This window comes from Grammomys surdaster, unplaced genomic scaffold (assembly GCF_004785775.1).
Source record: "Grammomys surdaster isolate TR1022 unplaced genomic scaffold, NIH_TR_1.0 126113, whole genome shotgun sequence".
NCBI lineage: Eukaryota > Metazoa > Chordata > Mammalia > Rodentia > Muridae > Grammomys > Grammomys surdaster.
In genome coordinates, this window is record NW_021620921.1 from 7857607 (window position 1) to 7873572 (window position 15966).

Consider the following 15966-nt stretch of genomic DNA (forward strand, 5'->3'; position numbering starts at 1 on the left):
ACTATTTGAAAATAAACAAAGCAAAAATTATTACCATAAATTATGAACTGTGGTCAAAAATCTATTTCAAGTCTATGATAAAAAAAATTAGGATAATTCTTAAATAGTGGAAAATATAATTTATATTTGGCATAGCAACCCCAGCTCAAGTGTTGTTACAAGGTGATGTGTCAACTCTTGAATCTTTTGATCAACTGAAGCCAAGAATAAGATCTGAATGCGAGCATTATATAGAGAGGAACTGTAAAGAATTCAGGTATGATAGAAGATTAGAATTTCCACAATTTTTCTGAAAACAATCATCCTAAGAGCTTATTAAAGGTACAGATTAAATGTCAGGCAGTGGTAGCACACACCTTTAATTTCAGCTCTCAGGAGGCAGAAGTAGGCGGATCTCTGAAAGTTCCAGGAAAGCCTGGCCTACAGAGTGGTTCCAGGACAGCCAGGGCTACACAGAGAAACCTTGACTCAAAAAGAAAAAAAAAATAAAGAGAACCAAGACCAAAATGAAAGTACAGATTAAGGGCTGGAAAGAAGCTCAGTGGTAGGGAGCACAAGTTTGCCTAGTATAAGCCAAGTCAAGGCTCTGGCTCAGTCCCCAGTCCCCAAAGAGAACAAAACCCAAAACAAAACAAAACAAAACAAAACAAAAACTCCAAAAAACAAAACAAAACAAAACAAAAGGTTCAAGTTTCCTGTCTCAGCATCACTGAAGGAACACTTTAAAACAAAGCACAACAGCGATAGTTTCATCACACATCTAAGAAATACATATGAGTCCTATTTGGGCTCCACTGTTCTAGGTATTAGACCCTACAGCCTCTGAATTCTAGGTATTCTGAAGTTACCAGGATGTAACTAATGATAATATTTTGAGAGACAAACATAAATAAAAGATGTTGCTCAACAAAAGTAAAACGACTTTTTAAAAAAAGTTATCCCCTTAAAACTAGTGCAAGATTATATCAGGGCAGCTAAAAGTATACATACATACATACATACATACATACATACATACATACATATCCATACAGAATAAATGAACCTGAGCTGTGTGCTATTCCTCGTGGAAGACTCAAGAAACAAGAATGTAAATACTGTGGGGCTTTGGTTGGAATTTTGTTTTTAATTATCATCATAGGCCCTTCATTTTTCATTCATGAATTCAAATATTGAGAAAATATTTTTGAGGAAAAGTCTAGTCATAAGACACAGTCAGACACATGCTTCTCCTTGTCATCACCCACTGAAGAACACAGCTTCACAGATATCTAATATTTACACCACATTACAGGTAAGCTAGAGATAATGTATGTGAGAGAATATATACAGGTCAAATGCAATATACTACACAGCATTTCACCCACAGGACATGAACATCTTGATATCTCATGTGAGATGGGGAACTAATACCCATGGGTACTAAGGCATAATGTACTAAAGGAATTGTTAAGAATCTGACTTACGAAAGATTACTTGTCTCGGAATTTCTCCTCTCTCTCTGATTAAGGCGTTTATAGAAAAAAGAACTAAATATATGAATTCGGTCAGCTTCTTCTTTCTTCAGTTTTTCAAGCACCAAGTATCTATTTTAAGGAAAAAAACCCCAGATTATCAATCACAGTTCACTTGATATGCAAACAGTCATTTATTTGGTCACTATAATCACTGTCTAGGAAATGAAGTTTACTTAATGTACTAGATGTATTAGTCACCAAAACATTTTAGACAATTTAAAGAATTGTCTTTTTTAGAATTAAAACTATGACTTGAAAGATATGTTTTAAAATACACTCTAAGTCAGAAAAATAAGTATACAGAAATATTTTATAGAAACATTCATAGAAGCATTAGTCAAAACTGTAAAAAATTGGCAGAATTAATTTACTAATGAATGCAAAAATAAAACATATGATACTCAGCAGAAGAAATTGCTGCCATAAACAGGACAATGAAGAAGAATTTCAAGAATACAATGTAGAATAAGAAGCTAGTCTTGGGGCTGAAGGGCTGGCTCAGCAGTAAGAGCATGTGCTGCTCTGCCGAGATCTGGATTTGGAGGCTAGAGCACACAGCCATCTGTAAGTCTAGCTCCCAGTATGCACATAGCACACAAACATGCAAACACATGAAAAAAAAATTTAAGGATCCACCAGAGAGGGGCTTCCCCTTCTCAAAAGGAAAGGGGAAGTGGAATGCGGAACAGACTTGCATGAGGGGTACTGGGAAGAAAGTACTCTTGGCTGATATTGGGTCCTGCAGTGAATAAATCTTTTAACGTAAGCATTCGTGTTTTTCTTGTGACTGTGCTGGAGACTTATATAAACAAACATCCATGATCCCTTATATTGCAAAGGGAAATTATAATTTAATAGATTTAATAATGTTTCAAATTGTCACTGAAGTTAGGTGAATCAGGTTTATGGCCATATTCTCTTGATAAGATAGTATGAAAGTCTTATGAAACCTTACACAAAAATACAAAATAGTTAGGTCTGTTCGTCTCAAAGGCCTTTTATTTTATACTATTTGATAATTTCAAAGCTCACTTTTTTAAAAAAAGCAACTTACTATCATCATCATCATCATTATTATTATTATCATCATCACTATTATTGCTACTACTAGTACTACTGTTACTACTACTATGTGTCTGGAGGGGAGCAACATGGATGCCAAAACATGTATGTGGCGACAACTTTGCTGAGTCTGTGCTTTCTTCCCATTGTGGCTTCTGGGGATCAAAGTCAGGTCAGCAGGCTGGCATGGTGCATCACCACCTGCTGAGCTCTCTCTCTGGCCCATAGCACAAGCTTTAATAAAAAGGATACAGCCTAAAAGAACTCTTATACTGAGGCAACTGAAGGGGCCCTACGAAAGGCATTATAAAATAAAAGATCATCCCCTCAACACTTGAATCAGTTATTCATTTCTGCAATAATATTCCTAACAGAATACAAAGTAAACTAGCTAGAAGACTGGAACTACACCTGAAAGGAAAACCATACTGCTCTTGCTGGCCAAAGGCTACTTTTGAAAACTTAACTGAATTGGGCATTGTTGTTCGTGACTATATTCTTTCATGCTCGAGAGGAGATAGGAAAGTAGAAATTTCTGGGGTTGTTTAGGCTATAGTCCAAGTTCAATGCCAGGCAGACTATACTACAGAGCAAGACTTTCAAAAATTCCAAAATTTGAATTAAATAAATAAAGGTACAATTCAAAAGGGGTGAGGATAAGGTATTTGTGGGTTAAGAAAGCTGACGAGCCAGGTGTGATAGTCCCTATTTGTAATACCAACATTTGGAAGAGCTGAAACAGGAGGATTGCTGTGAATCAGAGACTAGCTTGGCTAACATTGCAAGGTCTTCCTGTCTCCCAAAATACAAGAAAAAAAAAAAACCACAAGCACACTCGTGTGTGCACACGCGCGCGCGTGCACACGCACACACACACACACACACACACACAAACTCACACAAAGACAACCTCTTCTGAGCTATCAACATGGCTCAGCAAATAGAGGCATGAATGGAGCCTGACAACCTGAGTTTGATGCCCAAAACAGAACTATCTCTCCAGCCCCTAAATCCTTTCTCAAACAAGTAAAACAAAAAGTTGGAGAGAGATCAGCAATTGAAGGTATTTTCCACTCTTCCACCAAAGGTCCAACCAACTACTTGGGTAGTTCACAAGGCCCCATAACTCCAGCTCTAGGAGATCTGGGACACTCTCCTGGCTTTGATAGGTACCTGTGCACATACATGTCTGCACACACACACAAATAAAAATAAAATTAAATCTTAAAACAAACAAAGAAACAAACAAAAAACCCTCACAGAACAATGAGAAAAACTCATTGTTTTTTATTTCACTTCTAAAAATATCCTTTTATTTCACTTCTATAAATATCATGAGACATAAATAAAAATGTAAAAGTATGATGTATTTTATTATATAGAATTTAATTGGAAACTTAACTATAAATGAGTCCTGAATAAAGTCAGGATTACAATTACCAATATTTTAGTATGATATAAAAAATTAAGATTGTTTCAGTATGAAATACAAACAACAGAAATAGCAGGGTAAGTTGGTTGGCAGAGTGCTTTCTTAGCATGTATGAAGTCCTAAGTTTACTTTCCAAACACCATATAAGCAAGTTTTCAGCTCCTAGCTATACATGCCTGCAATCCCAGCTAGCAAGAAGACAAGTCCAAGGTCATCCTCAACTACACAGTAAGACTGAGGCTGGCATGGGATATGTGAGACTCTGTCGCAAAGAAGTAGTAGCAGCAGCAGGAGCAGCAGCAGTAACTCCACAATATTACATACTGACTTAATGATAAAGGGTTAATTCTCCAAGGTATAAAAGCACATTTTCCTACGAATACAACTTCAAAATACAGGAGGCTTTAAAAGCACCAAACTAGGGGGCTGGAGCGATGGCTCAGTGGTTTAGAGCACTGACTGTCCTTCCAGAGGTCCTGAGTTCAACTCCCAGCAACCACATGGTGGCTCATAACCATCTATAACAGGATCCGATACCCTTTCTAGTGTATGTGAAGACAGCTACAATGAATTCATATACATAAAATAAACAAGTAAACTTTAAATAAATAAATAAATAAATAAATAGAAAAAAAACCCAGCAAGCTAGAGATTTTAACAATCTTTTCTAATAATTTTATAGAACAATTAGGCATAAAAGCTTCATACATCCTTGCCAAGTGTTCCTATCCAAGCCAAACTGAGGTATAATGCCATCCACAACAACATTAGAAGTATGTTAGTCATACTTTATGTTTTGTGTGCATGTCAGGGCTGATGCCACTGGAAGCAGAAGTGAGTATTAGAACCCTGGAGCAGAAGTCACAAGCCTTTTCCCTCCAAGTGTTAAGACAATTCACTGCTAGGTTATTAAATCAAATTTTCAGGTTTCACCCATCATGTTTCAAAACACGCTTTGAGTTAAGAGATGTGCTGAAATATCTAGAAACTAGAAAACACCAGCCCTAATATAAAGTGGCTGAGTTTTATTTTGTTTCATGTATGCGCCCTTTCACTACACATACCAGTGAACACATAGTACGTTAGTGTTTATGAGAACTGTGCTGGCACTTCCTGACTGTAGTACCTCACATGTAGTACCTCACTCAACTCTCACAACCCTTTATTCTCATTTGACAAGATTTAATTATTTATGTATATGAGTACACTGTAGCTGTCTTCAGACACACCAGAAGGCATCAGGTCTCATTACAAATGGTTGTGAGCCATCATGTGGTCACTGGGAATTGAACTCAGGACCTCTGGAAGAGCTTATTCTCATTTTAAAAAATGATGAAACAAAATTTGAGAAAGAATACTTGAGTAGAAGATTACTCTTCTCAAGTGTCACAGTATATGGCAGTAACAAAAACCTCTAAAGTCTGATTTTAGAAAGCAAAGTTTAAAAAGATATGCAATGGCAGAATGTCAGGTTTACTAATAACTCAAGTTAACTTACTTCAAATAAAAGTCGATAATGACATCATTTAAAAATTCTCCTTCATTTAGACAGTGCAGGTCCTCATTAGTAACAGAAATGCCTCCCTTAGCTGGAGGTGGTGGATATACTATCAATCTATAATAAAGGAAAAGGAAGACATTATGTAGCACAGAGAAAGATATTTTTAAGCACTGAAAACATAAAGGAATCTTCTCACTTTTCCACAGGGCCAATGAAGATTGTATGGCTCTCTCCAGCTTCCTCTTCATCATCAAAAAACTGCAACTCTTGTTTGCTTCTAAGTTGTATTTTAGATTCAAAGGATACCTGGCAGAGAAAATAACCAATTTGTGAAGTTAACTCGGAAATTTCTTTAATAAAAAGAGCAAGCACAAGGCAGAAGCATTTCAATGGAAAATGTACACCTATAACCTAAGCACTCAGGAGATGTGGGCAGGCTCACTGGAAGCTTCAGATAGCCTGGTCTCCAAAGTGAGTTTGAGGGTAGCCAGGGCTACATAGCAAGATCCTGCCTCAAAAACAAAAACAAATAAACAGACAAACAAAGCAAGCCTGAAAATAACAATCTAGAAAAGTATGAACAGTGCTTAAATATACAAAATAACAAAAAGCTAGGAATGGGCTAGTTTCACTAGTAGTTTCCTTACAATATATTATAATGGGTTTTCTAGTTTCTTATGTCTACTGTTCATACTGAATCATACTGGTAAGATTTGAAGAACTGCTAAAATAAAACAAATTCCAAAGTTTGTTTTTTTGTTTGTTTGTTTTAGTTTTTGTTTTGTTTTGTTTTTTTCTGATAGCAGTGGAAACCTAACTTAGTGTAAAGGCTAGGCAGTCCGTGGGAGTTGGGGCACAGATGCAAAAAACATACAGATCAGTGAGCTAAACACTTACTATAGGAAAACCTGAATCCATTGCACTTGCTTTTTAAAAATCTCTGCAAAAGAGCAAGGATTCCCTTTCTTCCTCTTCCCCACCTCCCACTACATGTATGACGTCTACCTCAGTTATCAAGACTGTGTCTTGGGGCTGGATATACAGCTCACTGGAGATAGAGAATAATTGCCCAGGAGAGCATTAAAGAGGAAAAAAGAGTTTGCCAGGCATGCTGATGCACACCTTTAATCCTAGCCCTTGAAGTGGGGGGGTAGGAAGTAGGCAGATCACAAAGTTTTAGGCTAGCCTAGTCTATAGTAAGACCTAGATTATATAGAGCTACAGAGTAGGAATCATCTTAAAAATAACTATAAAAACAAAAAGAAACCAAAACAAATGAACAAAAGCAAAGTTTTTAGCTGAGTGTAGGGGACACAAATTTAATTCCAGAACCACAGATATATAGATAGGACTGGCAGTCTGCCATCAGTGTATAAACAAGACCCTGAAACAAACAAAAAAAATCTATCAAATTATGCCTTGAATCACCTGCATTTAAGTTTGTAGCCAGGTTGAAAGATTTATTTCAAATAAACTAAGCAAACCTCAAAACTAACAAAACTGAATTGTTGTACAAATGGTACAGTGCTTCTGTGACCACATAGTTTGAGAGTTACCTAACTTTGAGGCATTTCTATATAACTGTATGCAGATTTTGACAAAGTCAGAGTGTATTCTTTACTTCCAATATTGTCAACCATGTTAAAACAAATGTAACTATGCACAGGGCACCTAAACTTCAGCTCTAGGACACAGGGTAACAATCTATTTGAGTGAGCACTGAATGGAGTGTGAAGGGAGAGATGGGAGAAAAAGAACAAAACAGAGTGTGAAAGGAACTAAACAAGACCCAAACCATGTTTTAACATTTATATTTCTTTAATTTTAAAATGTATTTCTGAAGTCTAACATTAAAATGAACAATATTATACATTTCATTTTAAAATTACTCATTATTATTGAATTATGGCTCATGGCAAGGTGTCTGCCTAACATATGTAGAAGCCCTGGTTTTGATCCCCAGCTAACAGGGGTTTGATCCCTTACAAAAAGCAAACAGACTTATGCAGCTATTAAAATTATGGTAAGATTTTAAAATATAATTACAGTTTTCACTTTGTTCTCTTTTTGCAAACTGTTTCCTTTGATGCTTTCTTCATAGCTTCTTGTACAGGCAACAAGTCTGCTATTGGCTTCTTCAAAAGGAATTTTTGCAAAAAAGTTGGGAACATTATTCCTTATACCAATGTCAGTAATGATACTTTCAAAGACCACATCTGCCTGATGATCAAGGCCAGTTTGAAAAATTAAAATAATGTACTGTTCTTCTAAACCTGAAAAGAAATAAATATAGCTATGAGATGAGCAGATTAAGTAGACAATTTTAAAGCACACCAACAAGTGATGTGTCTGGTGACTTGTGCCTTTAATTCCAGCGCTTGTAAAGTGAAGGCAGGAGGATTGTCAAGAGTTTGTGGAAAGCCACAGAGAATACTGAAACACTCTTAAAAAAAAAAAAAAAAAAAAAGGCTAAAAGAGGGTTGGGGAGATAATTCAGTCAATAAAATGTTTGCCCCCAAAGCATGAGAAAGAATCTCAGTTTGATTCCCAAAATCCACATAAAAAGAGACAGAGACAGGCAGATTGTTGATTTGCATACCTGCCAGGCTAGCTTGCATGTTAAAACTTGAGCAGTAAAAGATCCTGTCTCAAAAAGGTGGACAATACCTGAAATTGACCATCTCTGGTATCTATATCTGCGCATGTACACAGACACATAAGTGCATTTGCATACACAGATAAGAGTACCAACCAATTACTCTGTAGACAACGACAAGTTCTGGAATATATATCCATAATAGTATTTGGTACACAGGGACTCAATACTGGAAAATGGGCAATATTACCCAGAAATGTTACCAAAGGAACCAGATCTAAAGTAGTTCATTAACAAAGCTATTAAAAAACAAAACATGGCTCTCAACCTATGGGTCCAAACCTCCACAGGGATTGCATATCAAGTATTTACATTATGATTTACAACAGTAGCAAAATTAGAGTCATGAAGTAGCAACAATAATGGTTGGGCATCACCATGACATAAGGGTCGCAGCACTAGGAAGGTTGAAACCACCATTACAAAAGGATCAAAACTAAATCATAATCTTGAAATATATCAATTAGCATTTCTGCCAAGGATGATTAGGAAAAAGCCAAGCACATAGTATTATCTCCACATAATAGATCTGCAATGTTTACTAATGTGTAAATTTTTACAGTTCTATTGCCATCTACTTAACGCTAAGCTGCAGCTGCAATTAATGCTAAAATGTATTTTTTTTTTATAAATTATTTTTATTGTTTGTGTGTGTTTGCCTTCATGTATGTCTATGGTGCAGGTCTGTGTGCCTGGAGCCCACAGAGGGGCCAGAAGAGTGTTACACTTTTAGAACTGAAGCTACAGATAACTGAGAGCTGCATGTGGGTGCTGGAAACAGACCCATATCTTCTGCAAGAGCAGTAAGTGATCTTGACCACTGAACCATCTCCCTAGCCCCAAATGTACTTAGTATAAAAACAGCTGTGCTGTTATGGCACAAAGTGCAAGAACTCCACCTACTTAAGGAATAAAGACCTCTTCTATATCCTTCAGATTTTTCTAGTCCCAGCTTCCCAGGCAAACTTAACTCAGCAGTCACATCAGTTAAATTCACTTTACATTCCTACCAAATGAAGTAAGTATTGACTGACCTAAAAATCATTGCTTTAACTTCTCATGATGCACTGATACACTTTCTTTCTTTTTTTTTTTTTTAAGATGTATTTATTTATTTTATTATGAGTACACTGTAGCTGTCTTCAGACACACCAGAAGAGGGCATCCAATCTCTTTATGGATGGTTGTGAGCCACCATGTGGTTGCTGGGATTTGAACTCAGGACCTCTGGAAGAACAGTTTGTGCTCTTAACCGCTGAGCCATCTCTCCAGCCCCACTGATACACTTTCTTAAAAACACTCCTATTCTGTTATTCGGCAGACCTATGTTAACTGTAATTTGTCTACAAAACTTACTCGTTATCCTGTTTATTCCTTTACAATCATTCCAAATTTTATCTTCTTTACTCATCTGTAGCTGCATGCTAAGCTTCTGATAAACTGCTGGTATTGCCTGGAGGAACACTACTGGTAATTTCCGGACATTACACCATTCACATTTAGTTAGATCAGAGGTATTTAAAATAATATCTACAGAATCTCTTTCTGGTCCTAGAGGGAAACAGAGAAAAACAAAAAAGGAGCAAATTTTTAAGGTGACAAACCAAAAATGGAAGAAATATAGCCTAAAATTAATAATTTACTATACTCTCTACTCTTCTTAAGAACTGCATTTATAAAACAATTTTTCCAAATAAAAAGAAGACTAAAATATTAGGCTTAGTTGCATTGCAAAATGAAATTACATGAAGCCCTTTATACAATGTATTAATTAATTAAACAAATATTTATTACTATTAAAAACGGAACGGACCAGTATAAACTTTAGTGCATGAACAGATAAAAAATAGCTTACCATCTAGATGTATCTTGATTGACTCTAAAGAAAACTTTAAAAACAAAAGGATAAATTAGTATTGATGACAGACTTATTGAGATTTTTGTTCTACATATTTTAAATGGTATATATGATCTATAAGTATACTGAGTCATATACCATGTGCTTAAATCTAAAATGAAATAGCCACCCTCAAAAAACAAACAAACAAACAACCCCAAAACCAAAACCCCCTGCTATTTTGAACTTAAATATTACAGTGAACACCTACCTGAACACTTATTTCCTGGATTCATAAACTATTAATATTTTCATATATCTACTATATTATTATTTATAAACCATATTTTTACTAGAAAAAAAAAGCCACAAAGCAGGCAGCAGTCATTACTTCACCTTTAAATCCTTCATTCTAAATACAAGCACATTTTCCTACACAACTAAAACATCATCAGCAAATCTAAGAGATCAAGTTTAACTTCTTCAATATCAAGTTTATACTTGAACTTCCACCAATGAGCTCTTCCCTCAGCCATGTCCTCTGTCAATATTATATAGCAGACACTGTGTCTGTACGACAAACCCGTCTCTCTACTCTTCAGGACATGGCTTTTATGAGATCTAAGTCGTATACACCAAGCAGTCTTCTAGAGAAGTTTCCTCGTCTCCAAATCCAATCCACACATTTTCAGGAAAAGTAGTAAGTCCTGCAAGTGCCAGGCTGTCTCACTGTTCATGTTACTAATCACCTGCCTCAGCAGTGACTGCTAGGCTTTTGCTCTCCTTCCATATTTGTCCATTTATAACTAAATAATCCGAGCAAAGATAAAGTCAGTGGATATCTTTTACCCAATGGTTTTAGCACCCCAGACATTCTTTTCCTGAATCATTATTGGTGGCTGTAAAATGGTTTAATTTTCTAATTATTTCAATGTAGAGAGCACTTAACATTAAGCCTAATTCATAAACCTGAATCAAATTATCTTGAATGCTTAGAAAAGTTAAAAGACTCAAAAGAGGAGGCAAATGTTTTGATAGGCATTGAAGAATAAGATATATTAACAGTAGTAAACAGATATATGAGAAGCAAACACAGACCAAAATTCTAAAATGTTGGGGGCCAAAGGAGGTTCATATTTTACAAACATTCATGTAGGATATTTTCTTAAGACTTCAGTGGTTAAAAAATCCCTGATCTAAAAATAAAAAATTTAAATCCTCCAAAATCTAAAACACTACTACTCCCTTCTCCCAACCAACACCGAGGACTGAACACAAGGTTTTGAGCATACCAAATATGAGTCTATCACTGAGCTCCACCCCTAAAACTCAACTTTCTTTTTTTTGAGGCTGAGGAATGTGCCTCTCATTTACTATACAAGTTGGTTTGTTTTGTTTGCTTGCTTGTAACCATACCATCACACCCAAATTCCTGGTGATCCTGATGCCATCAAGCTACAAAATGGCTTGTAGCATATACCAGCATATCTGGCTCAAAATATATATCACCATATCCAACAATACAAAATTTTCTGTTTAAGTTCCTGTTGTCAGTACTAAAATTTCAGACTTCAGAGAATTTCTAATTTTTGGACAAGGGGTATCCAAACTGTATAGGAAAATACCAAAAGACAGAATTTAATTGTAAGTATGAGAATCACACACATTTCCTATAGTAACTCTAATATCACTTTGAATTTATGTTCTACATATCCATCAGTTTTTAATGGATTATTATTTATATACTCTTAAAGCAATCTGAAATTTTACATATTAACTTCAATAATATAATTGAGCAAACTTTAAATATACTGATTAACCATGTCAGTGGCACCTGATTCTTGTTACCAGTACAACAACAGTTTAAGAACATACTTACAATTACAGGCTCTACCAACAGTCGGAAGAGTGTTCCAACTCGTATACTTCGGCAGTTTAAAATGACACTGTCAAAGGTTTGGCAGCTTAAAGACATAGTGTGAATTAAAGTTCCATGACTGTTTACTTTACGACGTTTTAGAGGTGTGCTGATGGAATTACCAAGCTGAAAAAAACAAACAAAAACAATTTCACATAGTAAGGAACTGTAACAAGCCTGGAAACTAAACACACATGCAAAAAGACCCAAAATGAGAAATGTCATTACATGGACTGACTGTCCTACCTTAGAGTAAGAGAAAATAGAAATTGTGGCTTTTATATAAAGTAAATTCTCAAGTTATGACTTGAAATTCAAGGTCAGAAATAAAACTCACAAAACACACTAGTTATGTTCAAATAACAGCCAAAAAATATCAACTAATGTTTTTGCGAAAATCAGTAACTTCCTCAAGCTTCTGTTTGCTAAAATGAAAAGCACTGAGGGCTAAGAATGTCTCTATTTGCTAGGCAGTGGTAGCATGCACCTTTACTCTCAGCACTCAGAAGGCAGAGACAAGAGGATCTCAGGGGTTCAAGGCTAACCTGGTCTACAGAGTTCCAGGAAAGCCAGGGATACATAGAGAAACCCTGTCTAAGAAAAAACAACAAAACTATCAATCATCTAACTTCAAAATAATCCTCCAAAGCCAAAGTAATCAAAAGAGCACGGCAGCACAGTAAATACTGACCAAAAGGCCAACTGACAGAACATAGACCAATGCAACAGAATAAAAAACCTGGAAGTAAATTAAATTCAGGCTTCTACAGGCAAATAATTTTTAGCCTTCAGCAATGGAGATGTCATTTCAGCCCTCTTTTTTTTGTAGCTGGATCTTTGTATAGTCTCTAATGCCCTCAAACTGATCGTCTTGCCTCAGCACCCGAAGGGTAATATTTTGGATGAAGTGCTAAGACTATACACTAGAGGAAAGATAGTCCTTTTCCATAAATGATGTAGAAAAAAATGCAGTATCAACAAGCACAAGAATACAAATAGGACTGGAGAGAGGGTTCTTAGGTTAAGAGCACTTGATGCTCTTTCAGATGACCTGAGTTCAATTTGTAGCATCTACATGGTGTCTCACAATCATCTATAACTCCAATCACAGTTCCAATTCTAACCTTTGGCAGCCAGTGATGCACAGATACACATGGAGGCAAAACACCCACACATAAATTTTATTTTTTAATATTTAAAAATAAATACTGAAAAGACTGATTGCTGGCTGCTATACGTAAAAATTATCTCTAACTGGATTAAAGACATTTACAATTTAAATTCTATAAAACATGCAAACAAATACAAAGCAGAGACTTCCAAATGATAGAACAGCAATGAACTTTTCACACAAGATACTGAAAGCGCGAGTACACGTACACACAAACACACACACACACACACCCAAATCCTAAAAGATATGAGAAAAAAATGTCAGCTATATACCTAACAAAGTTTAATAACTAGAATACATAAGGAACTCAATGGTGAACACTGATACAATCCAGTTGATTAAGCTGGCACTGAAGTTCATGCCTACCATCTCAGCACTGGGAAAATGGAGGCAGGAAAAACATCTTTAGCTACATAGATGTCTGTGCCTTGGATACTGTCTGACCCTACCTGCCCTTGGAGGTTGGAGGTGAGGTGGTACAGAGTCAATGGGACAGACTTTGGGAGCAGGTGAGAAGAAACACCACAGCAAGCTCATCTGAACACTGCTGAAAAGTTCCTTTAATACCCTCCATTTGCGCCCCATTGGTCCCAAGAAAGCATCCCTTCTAAACAGTAGTTTGATTGGCTGGCATTGTCTGCACCAGCAATCCTTGGTCTCTCAGGCAGTCCTCAATTAGGTCCTCCTGCAGGAGATGCTTTTGTGGCTGCTCAGCCCCTGTCATTTATATAGAGGTGGCCCTACCATTCCTACTACACATAGGAAGTTCAAGGCCAGCCTAGGCTAAATGAGATTTTTTTATCTCAAAATAAATTAATAAATCAAGAAACAGAAGCAGGGATAATAGACTTAAATAGACAGTTCACAAAAGAAGACATACAAATAGTTAACAGGTATAGGTAAAACATGAATAACACCACTAATTACAAGGAAAATGCAAATCAAAACCAGTGAGGTGTCTCAAAACAGAGATTTTTCCAAAAATTAAATTAGGACAATATAACTGCTACTATCCAAAGTATATGAAACCAGCTGCCAGAGGTGCCTGCACACCCATGTTCATTACTCTACTATTCACAATAAATAAGACCAACAACTTAAGCGCACAGCAACTGATAGAATAAAAACACGGTACACAGACACACCAAAATAGTTCTCAGACATGTAAAAGCATGGAATCCTATCATTGGCAACATTCTGGATGGAACTAGAGACAATTACCTTAATGGAACGAGCCTGAGCCAGGCTTCTTCCACTTCTGTAACTTAGCACTGGGGAGGCTGACCTTAAATTAAGGCCAGCCTGAGCTATACAGTATTTGAGGGCAGACAGGGCTGGAAACAAGAGACCTGCGACCTCCAGACTCCTCTAAGAAAACACACGCCATACCATATAGCTACAGATTTATACATCGCTTTTTCAGGTTAAGAAACTGTTTATCATGACTATTTTCCTAAATGATTAATAGAATACATCAAAGACTTTTAAAAAACATCTTAGACATGTTTGTTTTGACTTGGTTTGGTTTTTAAGCTTTACAATCAGTTTTTTATGAGAGCTATTCTGCTCACTAATCAAAGATAACTTAAGAATCCTAAAAGGAAAGTGTCTGAAAGATCCACAAGCTGCTACGGAGCAACACAGAAACAGGAAACAGAACCCTCTGGTCATTGTCCCATCAAAAACCTGAATAATCCTATTCCATGAAAGTCTAATTCATTTAACTAAACTCCTCTATGATTCATTTTTCAGTCTGTCCCCATAATAAACTATCTCCAATAAACATTTCTGAAGTAGAGTCTGGTTGCCATGTGCAGTTATTGCTCAGTTGTCCTCCAGTGAAGGTATACCAATTTACAACCCTAACATTCCATCTTTGCAAACACCACTGGAGCACTACCACAGTTAAAAATCATTTTGGCAATCAGTACAGTTAACAAGGAGCAATTCATTTCATACTCATTAACTGATTACCTTTTCTGAACTTGATTCATTTTCAATGCTCATATGCTTGTGCAAGCATCTGTATGTCAGCGTGTGCCAGTGGTCTCACTGGGACCTTGAGGGTCTTGGACTGGGTAAGGATGGCTGGCTAGTAAGCGAAAGGATACACATGTCCCTCCCTTTCCAGTGTGAGTTATAATCCACACTTGACTTTCTACATGATGTTAAAGATCAAACTCAGGTCTTCAGGTTGTGTAGCAAGCATGCTAATGACAGAGCTCTCTCTCCTCCTTAGTCCTTTCATTTCTTTCTGACTTTAAGAAAGTACAAACACATAAAAAATGAACTACAGTATCTGCTCATGCAATTTTTCCTCATTAATCTATGAAATCCTGTTCATGTTTCCTACTCTGGCTTAAATTTCTTCTTAGTAAAATGTACCTACATTTCTGCTACTTATTCTGCTTGGAAAGGCACTTCAATTATATAAACAGTAATCCATTTTAAAATACGATTATATAAATAGTAATCCATTTTTTAAAAGTAATCTTCATTGTTTCTCAGTTTTAAAGTCCAAATTATTTCTCTTTTCCTTACTAATAGTGCCTTGCTGTTGTTGGCTTCTATTGTTTTGTTTTTACAGACAGGGTCTCACTTTGTAGCACAGGTTTGCCTAGCGTTCATTCTAGCCCAGAGCAGTCTCAATGAAAGGTGTAGCGATCCTCCTGCCTTGGCTCACCAAGTGCTGGGATTCCAGCCATGAGGTACAATGCTCAGATAAGAATTTTGTTTGTACTTCACACCTTGGGAAAGAGGGAAGAATTCCTTTGAGAAATATTCTATGAGGTCAAATGATATATACTAAAAAAAAAATTTTTTTAACATTCCTTTCCCCAAAAGCTGTATTTCCTTTCTACTGCCAAAC

The 15966-nt window shown here is 36.3% G+C and overlaps 1 protein-coding gene across 1 annotated transcript in view; it reads right to left on the minus strand.

The window, feature by feature from the left end:
* Positions 1 to 15966, minus strand: part of Senp6 (SUMO specific peptidase 6) — a 61320-nt gene that overhangs the window by 12723 nt on the left and 32631 nt on the right. Inside the window, exons 11-17 of the mRNA XM_028756220.1 lie at positions 11885 to 12049; positions 10024 to 10057; positions 9525 to 9719; positions 7559 to 7785; positions 5709 to 5818; positions 5510 to 5626; positions 1467 to 1586 (exon numbers count right to left, since the gene is read on the minus strand). Of these exons, the coding sequence (XP_028612053.1) occupies positions 1467 to 1586; positions 5510 to 5626; positions 5709 to 5818; positions 7559 to 7785; positions 9525 to 9719; positions 10024 to 10057; positions 11885 to 12049 (968 nt within the window). The remainder of the gene's footprint in view (positions 1 to 1466; positions 1587 to 5509; positions 5627 to 5708; positions 5819 to 7558; positions 7786 to 9524; positions 9720 to 10023; positions 10058 to 11884; positions 12050 to 15966) is intronic.